The following is a 14,373-nucleotide window of genomic DNA, read 5'->3' as shown; positions in this document are numbered from 1 at the left end:
TTGTCCTTTGTTTTATGAAATAATGTTCTGAGGAGTTGGCAGGTTTTGTTTTTGTTTTTCTCTAATATCCTTACTTGGCAAAATAAAAAATTATCAACCCTATACTTCCCCGATTGTTTGGAAATTTTACTAGTCCATGAAATCCAAACCACAGGAACCCCTAATTTAAACTCTCCTGTTTATATTCCCCTTCGGGGTAGGAGGAGAGTGTGGAAACTGAGTCAGGGACAGTCTATGCCACCACCCTCTTCTGAATCAGCACGAATCTGCTACCCGATAAGGGAGATAGTGGATTTTTTTCTCTCAAAGGTGTCTCTGTTTTCTCAATAGATAAAAGGATGCCCAGTTGTTCAAATTCATCTTTTCTAAGAAGATTTGCTGTCTTTCTATGTTTGGTGCAGAACTCAAGAGAACAGCCTAAAATCGTAACGTATGCTGATAAAAGCAGTGTACTTATAAACCAGGAGCATCACATTTTCACAGGAATCCAGGGATACATAAAGGAGAGGGGCTGGGGAAAGAGCAGGTTCTTTGCACATACGTCCTGAGCCTCCAAGTTTGCTTATCCGTAGTTGTTATGCAGGTATAAATTAGAGCGACAAATGCATCCTGCCTGGCGATGCATCAACCCTGTAAATAATTATAATTTAATCTTATAGCAAAGAGTTCTGAATGACTCCCTTAACGATTTCCTCCGCTTAATTCCTTCCCCACTGAGTGACTTAATAGGAAAAGGAATAATCTTTCAGATTTGCTTCACTCCAGAAGTTTGGACAACCATGTAGACCCACACCTGGGGGGCAGAAGCTGTGGGAGACCATTTGGCCCGCAGACAAACAAGTGAGTGGAAGAGGACTTGGGGCTGGAAGAGAGGGAACCGGCAAGGATATTCATCTTGGTATCTGTTTATAGAGGTGAAAACTTGGAAACAATCTATCAAGAGATCTGATTGAGTAAATTGTGTCAGTCTCACGAGGGAATGCCACACAGCCGACAATCCTTCACAAACGTAGCATGACTACTGTGCTGACTGGCTAAGAAGATGGGCTTTCAAGTCCAAGTAACCTGGGCTTGAATCTTAGCTCTGCTCCTTACTACCTGTGTGACTTCAAGCAAGTGACATAACCTCTCTGGGCCTCGTTTTCCTCATCTGTAAAAGGAGGAAGATTATGCTACCTACTTCATAGAAGACGAAATGAAATTATAGCTGTAAGAGTTTAGAATTAGCCTGCCGAATATTGATAACAAAAGCTCAATAAATACTGTTTATTTACTAAATAAATACTATTATCACACCTATTATACATTGGAGACATCTGTAATGACACAGGAAAAAAATTTTCATGATATAATGTTAAGTTAAAAGTACATAACTACTGATATATTTTAAGTTCTTAATTTTGTAATATTAAAATATATATAAATGGCCAGCTAGCTCGATCTAGGCAAAGCAAAAAGGCCAAAGGGGAATACATCAAGATGTTAATACTTGTTATTCATTTCCTTATACCTTTTAATATTTTCCGTGTTTTCTATAAGGAGCATATGTATTACATTTATGATCAGAAAAATAGGTATTTTACAAAAAGAGGCAGGGGGACAGAAGGTCTTCAGGCTGGGCAGGTCCCTGGGAGTGCAGTTCAGTAAAGAGTCATCTAGAGTTCCACCCCGACTCTGAGCACCAAATGTCTAGCCACTGGCCCTGGACCAGCCTCCACACAGCAATTAGTCATCAGCTCACTGATGTCCCTCTCAACGCATCCATCCAGGGTAGCAAATGACCTGACGTGGCCAAGTTCACGCGACGAGCTGATGACACCAAGGTCTTCTGACTCCCAGGTCAGTGTGCCTTCCACTACACCAGGAAATTTGAGATTCCCGGTTCCCAAAGCTCTAAGTCCATATTTGGCAGGAGTCTGTTACCGCTTTATCCCTCTCAGAGAGTCATACTTGGCTCTTATTGTGGGTTTGTCTGATTTTCTCACCCTCAAAGGGCCATGTCCTTCTCCACTAGCGTTCTACAACATAGCACGAAACCTGGTACAAAAGAGGTGTTCAATATCCGCGGACACCTGTTTTCTTCCTCTCCCACCCTTCCTCCCTGTCTCCGCCTGCGTCCCCAGCCCGCTGACCACCGTGTCTGTCTTTCCGAGGCGCTATCTGCCCCTGACTTTCACAGCTACCACTTTCTGCTTCTCTCAGAGCCCTCGGTGACACCTCCTCTGCCTCCGTCCCAGGCACCGAGCCCTGCTTTCCCCAGCACCGCGCAGCAACGAAGGCTACAAAGAAGCACACCTAAGTGCATCCTTCTCTTGGCTCCCGATGTGCTGACCCAGGTCCCAGTGGTGCCCTTGTCCTGATAACAGAGCCACCAGGAGAATACAAGAACACGTTCTCAACGCCACACCACCACTCTCGCAGCTTGTCACCCAAACAGGAAGCTAAACACTCCCAAAGCCGACCTCAGTTTGGGCACGTCTCTGGGAGACCACAAGCAACTAAGGCTGGTGAGCCCTCATCATCCCTCTCTCCCCGAACCTGCCAACACCGGGTCTCCATGGCAGCGGAGTACACCTCACAAAAGCCCCGCTTTGTGGGAAAGCCAGAATGATAGGGAGCAGGCTAGTTCTTCCCGCAGAAATCGAGACACAATGCCTCTCCCATCTCAGAGCCCTGGGGATGGGAAAAGCAACTGCCACTCAGGGTTCTAGTCCCTTTGTTGGATGCTTCCAGAAATGGAACAGTATTTCAAATCATTTCACTGAGACCCTGTCCATGTCCTGAGACCAGAACACTGTTAGTCTTACTGCAAGTTACTCGACCAAGGCCCATCCTGTAATTCTTCAGCAAGGACATGCTTCAAATCAGATACCAAAATCACTGTAAAAATTTACCCCAGCTCTAAAAATACGCAGTGACTTCTCATTACGATGAGAGGAAGGCTCTCCAGCAGTGAGTGGAGGAAGTGGCAAAGGGGCCTTCAGCTGCAGGTCCAGGCGCTGAGGGGACCACATCCCAGTAAGCCACAGTTGCAGGGCACAGGGGAGGGGGCGGAAAGGCACGCTTACCAGAGGGAGGAGCCTTCAGTCCCCGTGACTTCCAGAAAGTCGTAACCGTCCTCCAGCTGGAAGTCAATAAAGACCAGGGCGATGGTGTCCCCCAGCTCGGCCAGGATGGTCCAGGTGCAGTCGGCATTGTTGTGGTACTCCGAGGGGAAGTGCGGGCTGGAGATGATGCCGCTCTGGCCCCGCAGGGTTCCGCCGCATGCGTCGTCCGCTGTGGACACAGACAGGAGGCTCACTGTGAGGCGGTCAGGTTCCCAGGCCCTGGTACTCACCCTGCGCTTCACCCACGAGAGGCAGGGAGGGTCCTGGGACACGACGTGCAGAGAGGGTGCCCCAAGACCCTAGTCTGAATTGGCCTCATAACGATGATACTAAGCACTTCCAAAGCTCTTATCACGTGCCAGACCCTGTTCTGAGAATTTTAGTTATTACTGTTCTCAATGAACAGATGAGGAAACCAAGGCACAGGGAGGTGATGTAACCTGCCTGAGGTCACACAGCCAACAAGCTAGGCTAACGAGTTGGGTGAACTGTGCCCTTTGGAGCACGTTTTTAACTACTATACCACACTGTTCTGCAACGACCAGGAAGGAAGGAGAAATCAGTTGTCACAGTTATTTCCACGGTCACGACTGTGGTGACCAGGATGTTTTTTCCCACCAGATCTTGGTACACCTCAGATGTGAGGGAACAAAACAAAAACTCAGCACTGTTCCCTTGGGCAAAACTCAAAGGGCATTCCAGGCCCGTCATAGATTGGCCGGACCTCTGCAATCTTCCCTCCTGCCCCTTGGGCTCAGGCCAGCTCTGTTCTAGTGCTGTGCGTGGTCAGACCTCCCAGGCTTTGCTCACATCGCTCCCTCTGCCTGGGATGCCCCTTGTCCACAGCAAGTCTTCTGATGCTTTGAGACCCAACTCCAAAGCCACCTCTCGGTAAAGCCTCATTTCCTCAAGCTTTTAGTAACGGATCTCTCCTCTGTGCTCCTGGAGCAAACTGTCCAACTTCAGACATGGTACTTGGCACTGTTTGAATGACCTGTCACATGTCTGTCTGCCACTCTAGGTTCTGAACTTGCTGGGAATCCCCAAGGGCTGGGACCACATCTTACTCATCCCTGCAGCACATCCTGGTGGAGTGTCACTGCTCCAGCCTAAATCCCAGCTGAGACTTGATATTCGGAAACAATGATCCAAGGAACATGCTCTGACATAAAATAGTTAAGAGCACTGGCTTTTCAATTATTGCAGACTCAGTGTGAATCCCTCCTCTATGGCTTCCAGCTGGGTGACTTAGTGGAAGTTATCCAAATTTCCTAAGCCTGCCCTCCTGGAGCTTGTATGCAAGTAAGCGATCGTAATCCACTTAGCATATGCTGTATTAGAGATGTGGACTAAGTTGTAAAGAAAGGAAAAATGCAATATCAGGGTTCAAATGTGTATCAGAGGCAGTAGAGTAACAACAATCAAAGCTACTGCTTATTAAGCACTTCCACTGTGCCAGGTGCTATTCTAACTACTCTACATGTTTCATGACCCTGCGAAGTATTATTCCCATTTTACAGGTAAAGAAACCAAGGCACAAAGAGTTTCAGTTATTTGCCAAAGGCACAGCTTATAGTGATTAAAGGAGCTGGGATTTTTAAGCCCAACAGTCTGATTTCAGGGCCTATGCTCTTAACCAACACATTCTTGTCTCCCAGGAATACAATTCACACTTTGAGGACAGAGATAAAGCAGTACATTACTTTGCTTGGGTGAGTCAATTTGGGAAAGCTTAATGGAGGAGGTGTCATTAGAGCTGGGTTTTGAAGGATGACTAGGAGATCATTAGAGAAGAAATGGAAAGGCATTTATGAGAAAAGAGAACCAAAGGTCATAAGCATGGAAGCCCAAAAGCACAAGGCATATCTAAGATAAGTAGTTCTAGATGGCCTAACACAGAGTGAACAGAGAGGAATGATGGGCGATGGTATTGGAAATGTAGAAGGAGCCTCATGACAGAGAGTGCTGGGCCCAAAAAAGATTGGAAGCAGCGGACCATATTGGAAAGAAAATGGATTTTAGGATCAGGAAGGTGTAGATTTGAAATCAGGTTCCACAGTTTGCCAACCATGGGACCTTGGGTGATTTATTTCTCTAAGCTTCATTCTGCTTCTCTGTAGAATGGTTTCTTATGACAACTGAATGGCATAATTAATGTGACAGTACCGAGCATTAGCCAGAGACTAGCATGTGTTAGATGCCCAACCGATGCCAAGTTCTCCTTTTCTTTCCACTTCATCTTGAGGATCAAAGGCAGTGAGGAAACAGGATTAAGTTTGCACCTTAGAAAGACCACTGTGGCTGTGGCATAGACGAGGTCTGAGCTGGGGGAGCGGGCAGGATGCCCTTGATAGTGCAGAGTCACCAAAGTCAAGGTGAGGCCAGATGTGATCTGAGCTAACGCCCTGGGAGGGTGGGGGGAGAACCTGCTTGAGAGATAGTTAGGAAGTAGAATCTACAGGACTAGTGGTCTGGAGGGATGGATTCCAGGCTTCAGCTACGAGCATCTGGATGGATGAAAGCTGCCACTTCCTGCAGCAGGGAACCCAGGAGGGGGGCACCTTGTGGTGTGGAAGGCAACCAGGGTTCAGTTTTGGACACCAGGGCTGAGTGTGTGCAGGGGATGTCCCAGTGGAGAGATGGAGCTGACAGTTGGATAAACAGAAGCAGTGTGGGATGGAGATAAAAGTGAGTTTATTCAGTGGCCCTGAACTATTCTTACGAATGTCGTTCTACAGGGTCACGGTCTATTTCAAGAGAATGAGTCCATTTCTAAATGCCAGCTCCTTGGTATGTACGAGCACAGAAGTGAAGGCGCCTCACTCAGTAGGTACTCATGAACGTTTCCCTCCCACACTCATTAAGTGAGCACCTACTGTGTGCCAGACACTGGGCCAGGACCAGCACTACATCATGAAAAGCTTGATTTCATCCCTGCCCAAGTGTTTCTCACACGCAGTGGCTCCCCAGAATTGTTATAACCGAGGTGTCGAGGCACAGTGAGAGCAGATGGGACTTAGGGAAGGCTTCACACAGGAGGCAACATTTGTGTTGAAACATTCATTCATTCAACAAATGTTTACTGAGTGCCTATTATGTGTCAGGCACTTTTCTAGGTGCTAGGGATTCGTCAGCAAATAAAACAAAAGAAAATCCCTACCCTCATGGAGCTTACATTCCAGTCAGAGGGAAACAGACAATACCCAAGATAAATAAGTAAACCCTATGGTAAGTGAGGTGGTGATAAATGCAGAAGGAGGATGGGGAGTATTCTGCACTGGAAGTGGGGGTATGGACATTGCAGAAAGGTGGTCAGGGAAGGCCTCGCTGAGAAGCTGACATCTGAGCCAAGACCTGAAGGAGGGAGAGGGAAAGCCAGATGGTTATCTGGACTTTCCCAGAGCTGGGGGACATCCTCAACCCCTCCTGCACCCCACACCCAACAGACATTTAATGTGCAGCAGGCAGAACATTTGCATTCCAGGTGGAACAGCAAATGCAAAGGCCATGGTGTGCAGAGGCCTGGCACTGTTGAAGAGCATCAAGAGACCCGAGGGCCTGGAGCACTGGGAGTGAGGAGGAGAGTGGCAGGGACAAGGCCCCATGGAGGACCTTTGAGGCTACTGTTAGGGTTTGGGCTTTAACTTGAGTGAGATGAGAAGCCAGTGGATGGTTCTGAGCAGATACAAGATCTGATTGGTGTATTAACAGGATCCCTTGAGGTGCTATGCAGACAACAGACCAAAGAGGAAGACGGCAGAAGCAAGGAGCTTGTAGAGGCTATGGTGATGATTCAGGAGAGAGATGATGGTAGCCTGGACCAGGTGGTACCAGTGAGAGGGAGTCAGTGACTGACTGCATTTTGAATGCTGAGCTGGCAGGATCCACTTCAACTGAGGGCTGACTGCCCGGTAGGATCAGGCGAAATGGTGTCCTGGGCAGAGGAAAGGCAAGAGCAAGGCAGCTGCAGGGGTGAGAGCGTCATTTAGGGACTTGGTCAGGATTGTGTGAACTCAAAGAGCAAGGCAGAAATGGTGGAGCTGGGCTGGGCGGGAAGGCAAGGGCTGTGCTGTGAGGGGCCTCGGATGCCAAGGAAAGGAGCTGCTGTTCTATTCTCCTCCTCCTCCTCCCTTTCTCTTTCACTACCTCCAATCCAGGTGCCCAGGCCCCGTGAAGGAGGGAGGGAGGGAAGGTAGGCAGATTGCCTTGCCTAGCTTTAAATCTAGTTTGCCGGTGCTATTTGTTTGTTGTATCAAATCACATGGTATTTCCACCCTGGGTATCTCTCTGGCAGGAGCCTATGCAGTTTGACATTCAAGGAAGGGTTTGTCTCCTTCTGATGTAAATAACTTCACCGTGACCATTACCAGGGAGATAAGCTACAGGAGCCAGCCAGCAAGCGGGAGATTTGTCAATGTCGCTCCCAGCGAGCACTGGGCCTGTCGGCCCCAATAGTCCCACGTTGGCCCTGTCTACAGCAGGTGGAAGTGTCTACACCCCTAGCCACAGTGGCTTCAGCTTGGCTGCACTGAAGGTTACGAAAATCATGGTCAAAGAAGACACACTTAACCTGGACCTTGAAAAAGGAGTAGGAGTGTGCTGGAGGGAGAGAAAAATAAGGGGCTCCCAGCAGAGGAAACAGGGCATCTGGAGGTAAGGGGGTCCGAATGGGTGTGGCGTGCTTGGGGAGTGGTCGGCCTTCCTCCAGATGAAGGTGCAGGATGCAGAGGTGTGTGGTGGGGTGGACATGGAAAGGAAGGTAGTGGTCAGCTCAGAAAGGCCTTGGTGGTCTTGCTAAAGGGATGGATTCTACCCTGCAGGTGTCGGGTAGACTTGCCAGTTTGTCAGCAGGGAGTGAAAGCCCAGGCCTGCTTTAGAAAGATGACTCTGGTCCCCACGTGATGGATGGATGCTGTGGTTTGGGGGGTGGCGAGTGTGCCCAGTGGGGAGACAGCAGTGAGGAGAATGGTGAAGAGGCTGTACCCGAGGTCAGAGCCTGAACCCGTGGCCGTGGGAGGGAAGAGAAGGAACAGAAGAGATTCAAGAACGAGGCTGGGGGAGAAGCAAGAGGATGTGGCCTCCACCACCCAGGAGTGGGCTGTGAAGAAGGGGAGGAGGGAAAGAGCATGCTGAGGTCTCTAACAGGGTAACAGTGCTGATGATGACAGTGACGTGGGACAGTGATGACCCCTTCCCCGCCCCCAGGCTGAATGTGAGTGCAAGAGGGATAGGCAGGTGGGCCTGGAGCACAGCAGAGAGGACCTGGAGCCTAGAAACCAAGAGGCCAGGAGTGCGCAGGATGAAGAGGGAGCTGGCTCCACGGGAGCGAAGAAGGCCGGGGACAGAAGACATTTAACATGCAGCAGGCAGAAGCAGAGGCTCCTGAAAGGATGCTGAGAAGGGGCAGTTGGGTAGAGGGCAGAGGGGAAGTCCTCAGTGGAAAGGCGAGGGGGCAGTGTCAGGAGAACAGGGACCCTGAGCCAGCCCCAGCTGCCACGATGTGTGCAGGGGTCTCCAACAGGCCCGCGGTCCGCACGGTCTGCGCATCTAGATGATGACACAGCAGCAAGGAAGGCTGGAGGGGAAGCAGGTCTTGGGGGAGAGAGAACGACTCCTCAGCCTCCTGCCTGGTTCCTGGTCCTAGAAACCCTTCTAGGTATCCATCTTATGTCGTTCCCAACACACCCTGACCAAGACCGTCCTCATCCTCTCCTCCCACGACACGCAGCCTTCTTCCAGTTTCCTGTCTTGGAGGGAGGGTGTCAGCACTATTCACCCCATGCCTCATGCCAGAGCTGGGGGACATCCTCAACCCCTCCTGCACCCCACACCCAACAGTGACCAAAGCCTGTCTGTCCTTCTAAGCGGCTCTTGGTCTCCTGTCTTCACTGCATCTGCTCTACCCTAAGCCACATTGTGGTCCAAGCCCAGCCATGAAGCCTCCCTCCTATGTGTAAGAATCCCTCCTGCCCCAGCACACCCATTCCTCACACAGAAGCCTGAGTGATCCCAAACAGTACAGGCATGAAGGCCACGCCCTTCTGCAGGGACCTTCGACAGCTCCACTGTCACTCAGAATATCCTATCCAGGGGCTGACAAGGACCTCATAGGGCCTCGCCTCATACCAGCCTCTACCTGCCCACTTTCTGTAACCAAACCAGCCTCCTCCCAGCTCTTCTGTTGCACCAAGCATCTCTCTGCCCAAGGACCTTTGAAAGTGCTACTTTCTCTTTCTGAAAACTTCTTCCCTACCTCCTTGGGCCTGGCTGGCCCTTCCTTATCCTTTAGGTCCCAGTCTAAGTGTCGCTTCTCAAGGATCGTTCCAGAAACAGAATACCCCTTCTCCCCATCATATACTTTTAGAGCACCACATACTTTCCCATAATCAATTGATCAACTTAGTAATTTATTTAAGGTCTAGACAGTAAAGTCCATGAGGGCAGGGGCCATGTCTGTTCTGTCCCCAGCAGTTACCACATTTCCTAGTGTATAGCAGGCACCCAATAAATATCTGTTGAACAAATAAATGAAACAGGAAACTGAAGCTCAGAAAGGTTCAGAAGGTAGCTTTCAGAAGGTGATGCAGTACGTGGACAACTCAGGATTCCAGCTGAGTCTCTCTGGACAGGACTGTGGTCTCCTCAACTACATCACACTTCTTGAAACCAAGCAGGACCCTGTTGGATATTCCCAGGGACAGACCCTTCCCCTCCCACCCCCAGTATCCCCCACCTCTTCTTTCTAAAAAAGCTTTAGCCTCCACCATCAGCCTCCTTTGGTATCAGTCTCCACCATGATACCAAAACCAGACAAAGATGTCACAAAGAAAGAAAACTACAGGTCAAAATCACTGATGAACATAGATGCAAAAATTCTCAACAAAATACTAGCAAAAAGAATCCAACAGCACATTAAAAGGATCATACACCATGATCAAGTGGGGTTTATCCCAGGAATACAAGGATTCTTCAATATATGCAAATCAATCAATGTGATAAACCATACTAACAAATTGAAGGAGAAAAACCATATGATCATCTCAATAGATGCAGAAAAAGCTTTCGACAAAATTCAACACCCATTTATGATAAAAACCCTCCAGAAAGTAGGCATAGAGGGAACTTACCTCAACATAGTAAAGGCCGTATATGACAAACCCACAGCCAACATCATTCTCAATGGTGAAAAACTGAAACCATTTCCCTGAAGATCAGGAACAAGACAAGGTTGTCCACTCTCACCACTATTATTCAACATAGTTTTGGGAGTTTTAGCCACAGCAATCAGAGAAGAAAAAGAAATAAAAGGAATCCAAATTGGAAAAGAAGAAGTAAAACTGCCACTGTTTGCAGATGACATGATACTATACATAGAGAATCCTAAAGAGGCTACCAGAAAACTACTAGAGCTAATCAATGAATTTGGTAAAGTAGCAGGATACAAAATTAATGCACAGAAATCTCTTGCATTCCTATACACTAATGATGAAAAATCTGAAAGTGAAATTAAGGAAACACTCCCATTTACCATTGCAACAAAAAGAATAAAATACCTAGGAATAAACCTACCTAAGGAGACAAAAGACCTGTATGAAGAAAACTATAAGACACTGATGAAAGAAATTAAAGATGGTACAAACAGATGGAGACATATACCATGTTCTTGGATTGGAAGAATCAACATTGTGAAAATGACTCTACTACCCAAAGCAATCTACAGATTCAACACAATCCCTATCAAACGGCCAATGGCATTTTTCACAGAACTAGAACAAAAAATTTCACAATTTGTATGGAAACACAAAAGACCCCGAATAGCCAAAACAATCTTGAGAAAGAAAAACGGAACTGAAAGAATCAGGCTCCCGGACTTCAGACTATACTACAAAGTTACAGTAATCAAGACAGTATGATACTGGCACAAAAACAGAAATATATATCTATGGAACAGGATAGAAAGCCCAGAGATAAACCCGCACATATATGGTCACCTTATCTTTGATAAAGGAAGCAAGAATATACAATGGAGAAAAGATAGCCTCTTCAATAAGTGGTGCTGGGAAAACTGGACAGCTACATGTAAAAGAATGAAATTAGTACACTCCCTAACACCATACACAAAAATAAACTCAAAATGGATTAAAGACCTAAATGTAATGCCAGACACTATAAAACTCTTAGAGGAAAACATAGGCAGAACACTCCATGACATAAATCAGAGCAAGATCCTTTTTGACCCACCTCCTAGAGAAATGGAAATAAAAACAAAAATAAACAAATGGGACCTAATGAAACAAAAGCTTCTGCACAGCAGAGGAAACCATAAACAAGATGAAAAGACAACCCTCAGAATGGGAGAAAATATTTGCAAACGAAGCAACTGACAAAGGAGTAATCTCCAAAATTTACAAAGCAGCTCATGCAGATCAATATCAAAAAAAACAAACAACCCAATCCAAAAATGGGCAGAAGACCTAAATAGACATTTCTCCAAAGAAGATATAGGATTGCCAAGAAACACAGGAAAGGATGCTCAACATCACTAATCATTAGAGAAATGCAAATCAAAACTATAATGAGGTATCACCTCACACCAGTTTGAATGGCCATCATGAAAAAATCTACAAACAATAAATGCTGGAGAGAGTGTGGAGAAAAGTGAACCCTCTTGCACTGTTGGTGGGAATGTAATTGATACAGCCACTATGGAGAACAGTATGGAGGTTCCTCAAAAAACTAAAAATAGAACTACCATATGACCCAGCAATCCCACTACTGGGCATATATCCTGAGAAAACCATAATTCAAAAAGAGTCATGTACCACAATGTTCATTGCAGCTCTATTTACAATAGCCAGGACATGGAAGCGACCTAAGTGTCCATTGACAGATGAATGGATAAAGAAGATGTGGCACATATATACAATGCAATATTACTCGCCATAAAAAGAAATGAAATTGAGTTATTTGTAGTGAGGTGGATGGACCTAGACTCTGTCATACAGAGTGAAGTAAGTCAGAGAGAGAAAAACAAATACCATATGCTAACACATATATACGGAATCTAAAACAAAAAAAATGGTTTTGAAGAACCTACGGGCAGGACAGGAATAAAGACAGAGACATAGAGAATGGACTTGAGGACACAGGGAGGGGGAAGGGTAAGCTGGGACGAAGTGAGAGAGCAGCATGTACATATATACACTACCAAATGTAAAATAGATAGCTAGTGGGAAGTAGCCGCATAGCACAGGGAGATCAGCTTGGTGCTTTGTGTCCACCTAGAGGGGTGGGATAGGGAGGGTGGGAGAGAGACGCAACAGGGAGGAGACATGGGGATGTATGTATATGTATAGCTGATTCACTTTGTTATACAGCAGAAACTAACACACCATTGTAAGGCAGTTATACTCCAATAAAGATGTTTAAAAAAAAAAGTATATCTAGCTGAGAGCTAAGTTAGCTAGTAAGGTTCAAAATGGTTCAGTAAAATGTATGCTACATCTCAATAAAAAAAAAAAAAAAGAGTCATGTACCACAATGTTCATTGCAGCTCTATTTACAATAGCCAGGATATGGAAGCAACCTAAGTGTCCATTAACAGATGAATGGATAAAGAAGATGTGGCACATACGTACAATGGAATATTACTCAGCCATAAAAAGAAACGAAACTGAGTTTTTGTAGTGAGGTGGATGGACCTAGAGTCTGTCATACATAGTGAAGTAAGTCAGAAAGAGAAAAACAAATACCGTATGCTAACACATATATATGGAATCTAAAAAAAAAAAAAGGTTCTGAAGAACCTAGGGGCAGGACAGGAATAAAGACGCAGATGTAGAGAATGGACTTGAGGACACAAGGAGGGGGGAAGGGTAAGCTGGGACGAAGTGATAGAGTGGCATGGACATATATACACTACCAAATGTAAAATAGATATCTAGTGGGAAGCAGCTGCATAGCACAGGGAGATCAGCTCGGTGCTCTGTGACCACCTAGAGGGGTGGGATATGGAGGGTGGGAGGGAGATGCAAGAGGGAGGAGATATGGGGATATATGTATATGTATAGCTGGTTCACTTTGTTATAAAGCAGAAACTAACACACTATTGTAAAGCAATTATACTCCAATAAAGATGTTAAAAAAAAAAAAAAAGGTTTAGTGTCCTAGGCCTTCCCCGAATTCCAAAGAGTACATTTAATTAGAAAAGTGAAAAAATGCAGAAACAAAGGAAAAGAGTCAAGCAAGACAAAATAACAATAGTTTGGCCATAAAACAAAGTCAAGGGCCTTTAGTTCCTCCTCAAGGGCTATAGACAATATCCTGAGGCATATCCTTGTGTTGTTTTGCAGAGACTAAAACCCTCACCAGGTGAAAGAAGTTAACTGCATGCTGACCACCAGCATGTAGACCCCATATCTGTTGGAACCAGAAGGTTGATGATGTTGACTCCCAATTACCTCACCACCAACCAATCAGAAGAAATGTCCGCGAGCTGATCAGGCACCCTGTGACCCTCTCCCTCACCTTGCTTTTAAAAACCCTTCCGTGAAAGCCATCAGGGAGTTCGGGTCTTTTAAACATGAGCTGCCCATTCTCTTTGCTTGGCCTTGCAATAAACGCTGTATTTTCCTTCACCACAATCCTGTGTCAGTAGTTTGGCTCTGCTGTGCGTCAGGCGAGCAGACCCAGGTTTGGCTCAGTAACACTCCGTGCTTGATAGCAGTTTGGTAAGCCATCCTGAGACAGTCAAACTTCCCAATTTTAGTCAATGACTTCCAGAACTGAGCACTCGAAGCTTAAGACCCCCTAGCCAGAGGCACCTGTCTACTCTGAAGATGGCACCTTTGCCGTTGGAGTCTTCCCTGCCTCTTAGGCTCCCTTGACACCCTTGTTCCCGCACCATTCTGTTTTGATTGAAGATGCTGTAAAAGTTGTTTGGAGGTTTTCTCACACTTTAAACAAGGTATCATATTTCATGGTTACAACTTCAGAGTCATAAAATATAACCTTCAGCTGACACCACACTCCTAAAATATTAATTTACACTTTCTCCTTCTGTGGCGATGGGCATTCTCCATTGCTATTAAGTCATGTATATTCTTGGGTGCAGGTGTGTTATGCTGATAGTTGCCTTTCCAAGTTTATGACTTTATTTATGATTGTCTTTAAGTTCCACTGAAATTTCCTCAATTAACTATAATTTTAGAGAACTATCCCTCAGCTCCCTTTGATGTCTGTTAACTCTCCAGTGACTCACCAATTT

At 46.3% G+C, this 14,373-nt stretch overlaps 1 protein-coding gene across 6 annotated transcripts in view; it reads right to left on the bottom strand.

Moving 5' to 3' along the window:
* The window catches only part of CSMD2 (CUB and Sushi multiple domains 2), a 661,810-nt gene that overhangs the window by 410,721 nt on the left and 236,716 nt on the right, over positions 1-14,373 (bottom strand). For all 6 annotated transcript variants that reach the window (XM_061184511.1, XM_061184512.1, XM_061184513.1 and 3 more), the window contains exon 5: positions 3,069-3,276. In XM_061184511.1, coding sequence (XP_061040494.1) covers positions 3,069-3,276 — 208 coding nt within the window. The remainder of the gene's footprint in view (positions 1-3,068; positions 3,277-14,373) is intronic.

The sequence above is a fragment of the Eubalaena glacialis genome, chromosome 3, assembly GCF_028564815.1.
Source record: "Eubalaena glacialis isolate mEubGla1 chromosome 3, mEubGla1.1.hap2.+ XY, whole genome shotgun sequence".
NCBI classification, from domain to species: Eukaryota; Metazoa; Chordata; class Mammalia; order Artiodactyla; family Balaenidae; genus Eubalaena; species Eubalaena glacialis.
The sequence above is the reverse complement of the archived record's forward strand: the minus strand, read 5'-3'. Positions and strand labels throughout refer to the sequence as shown.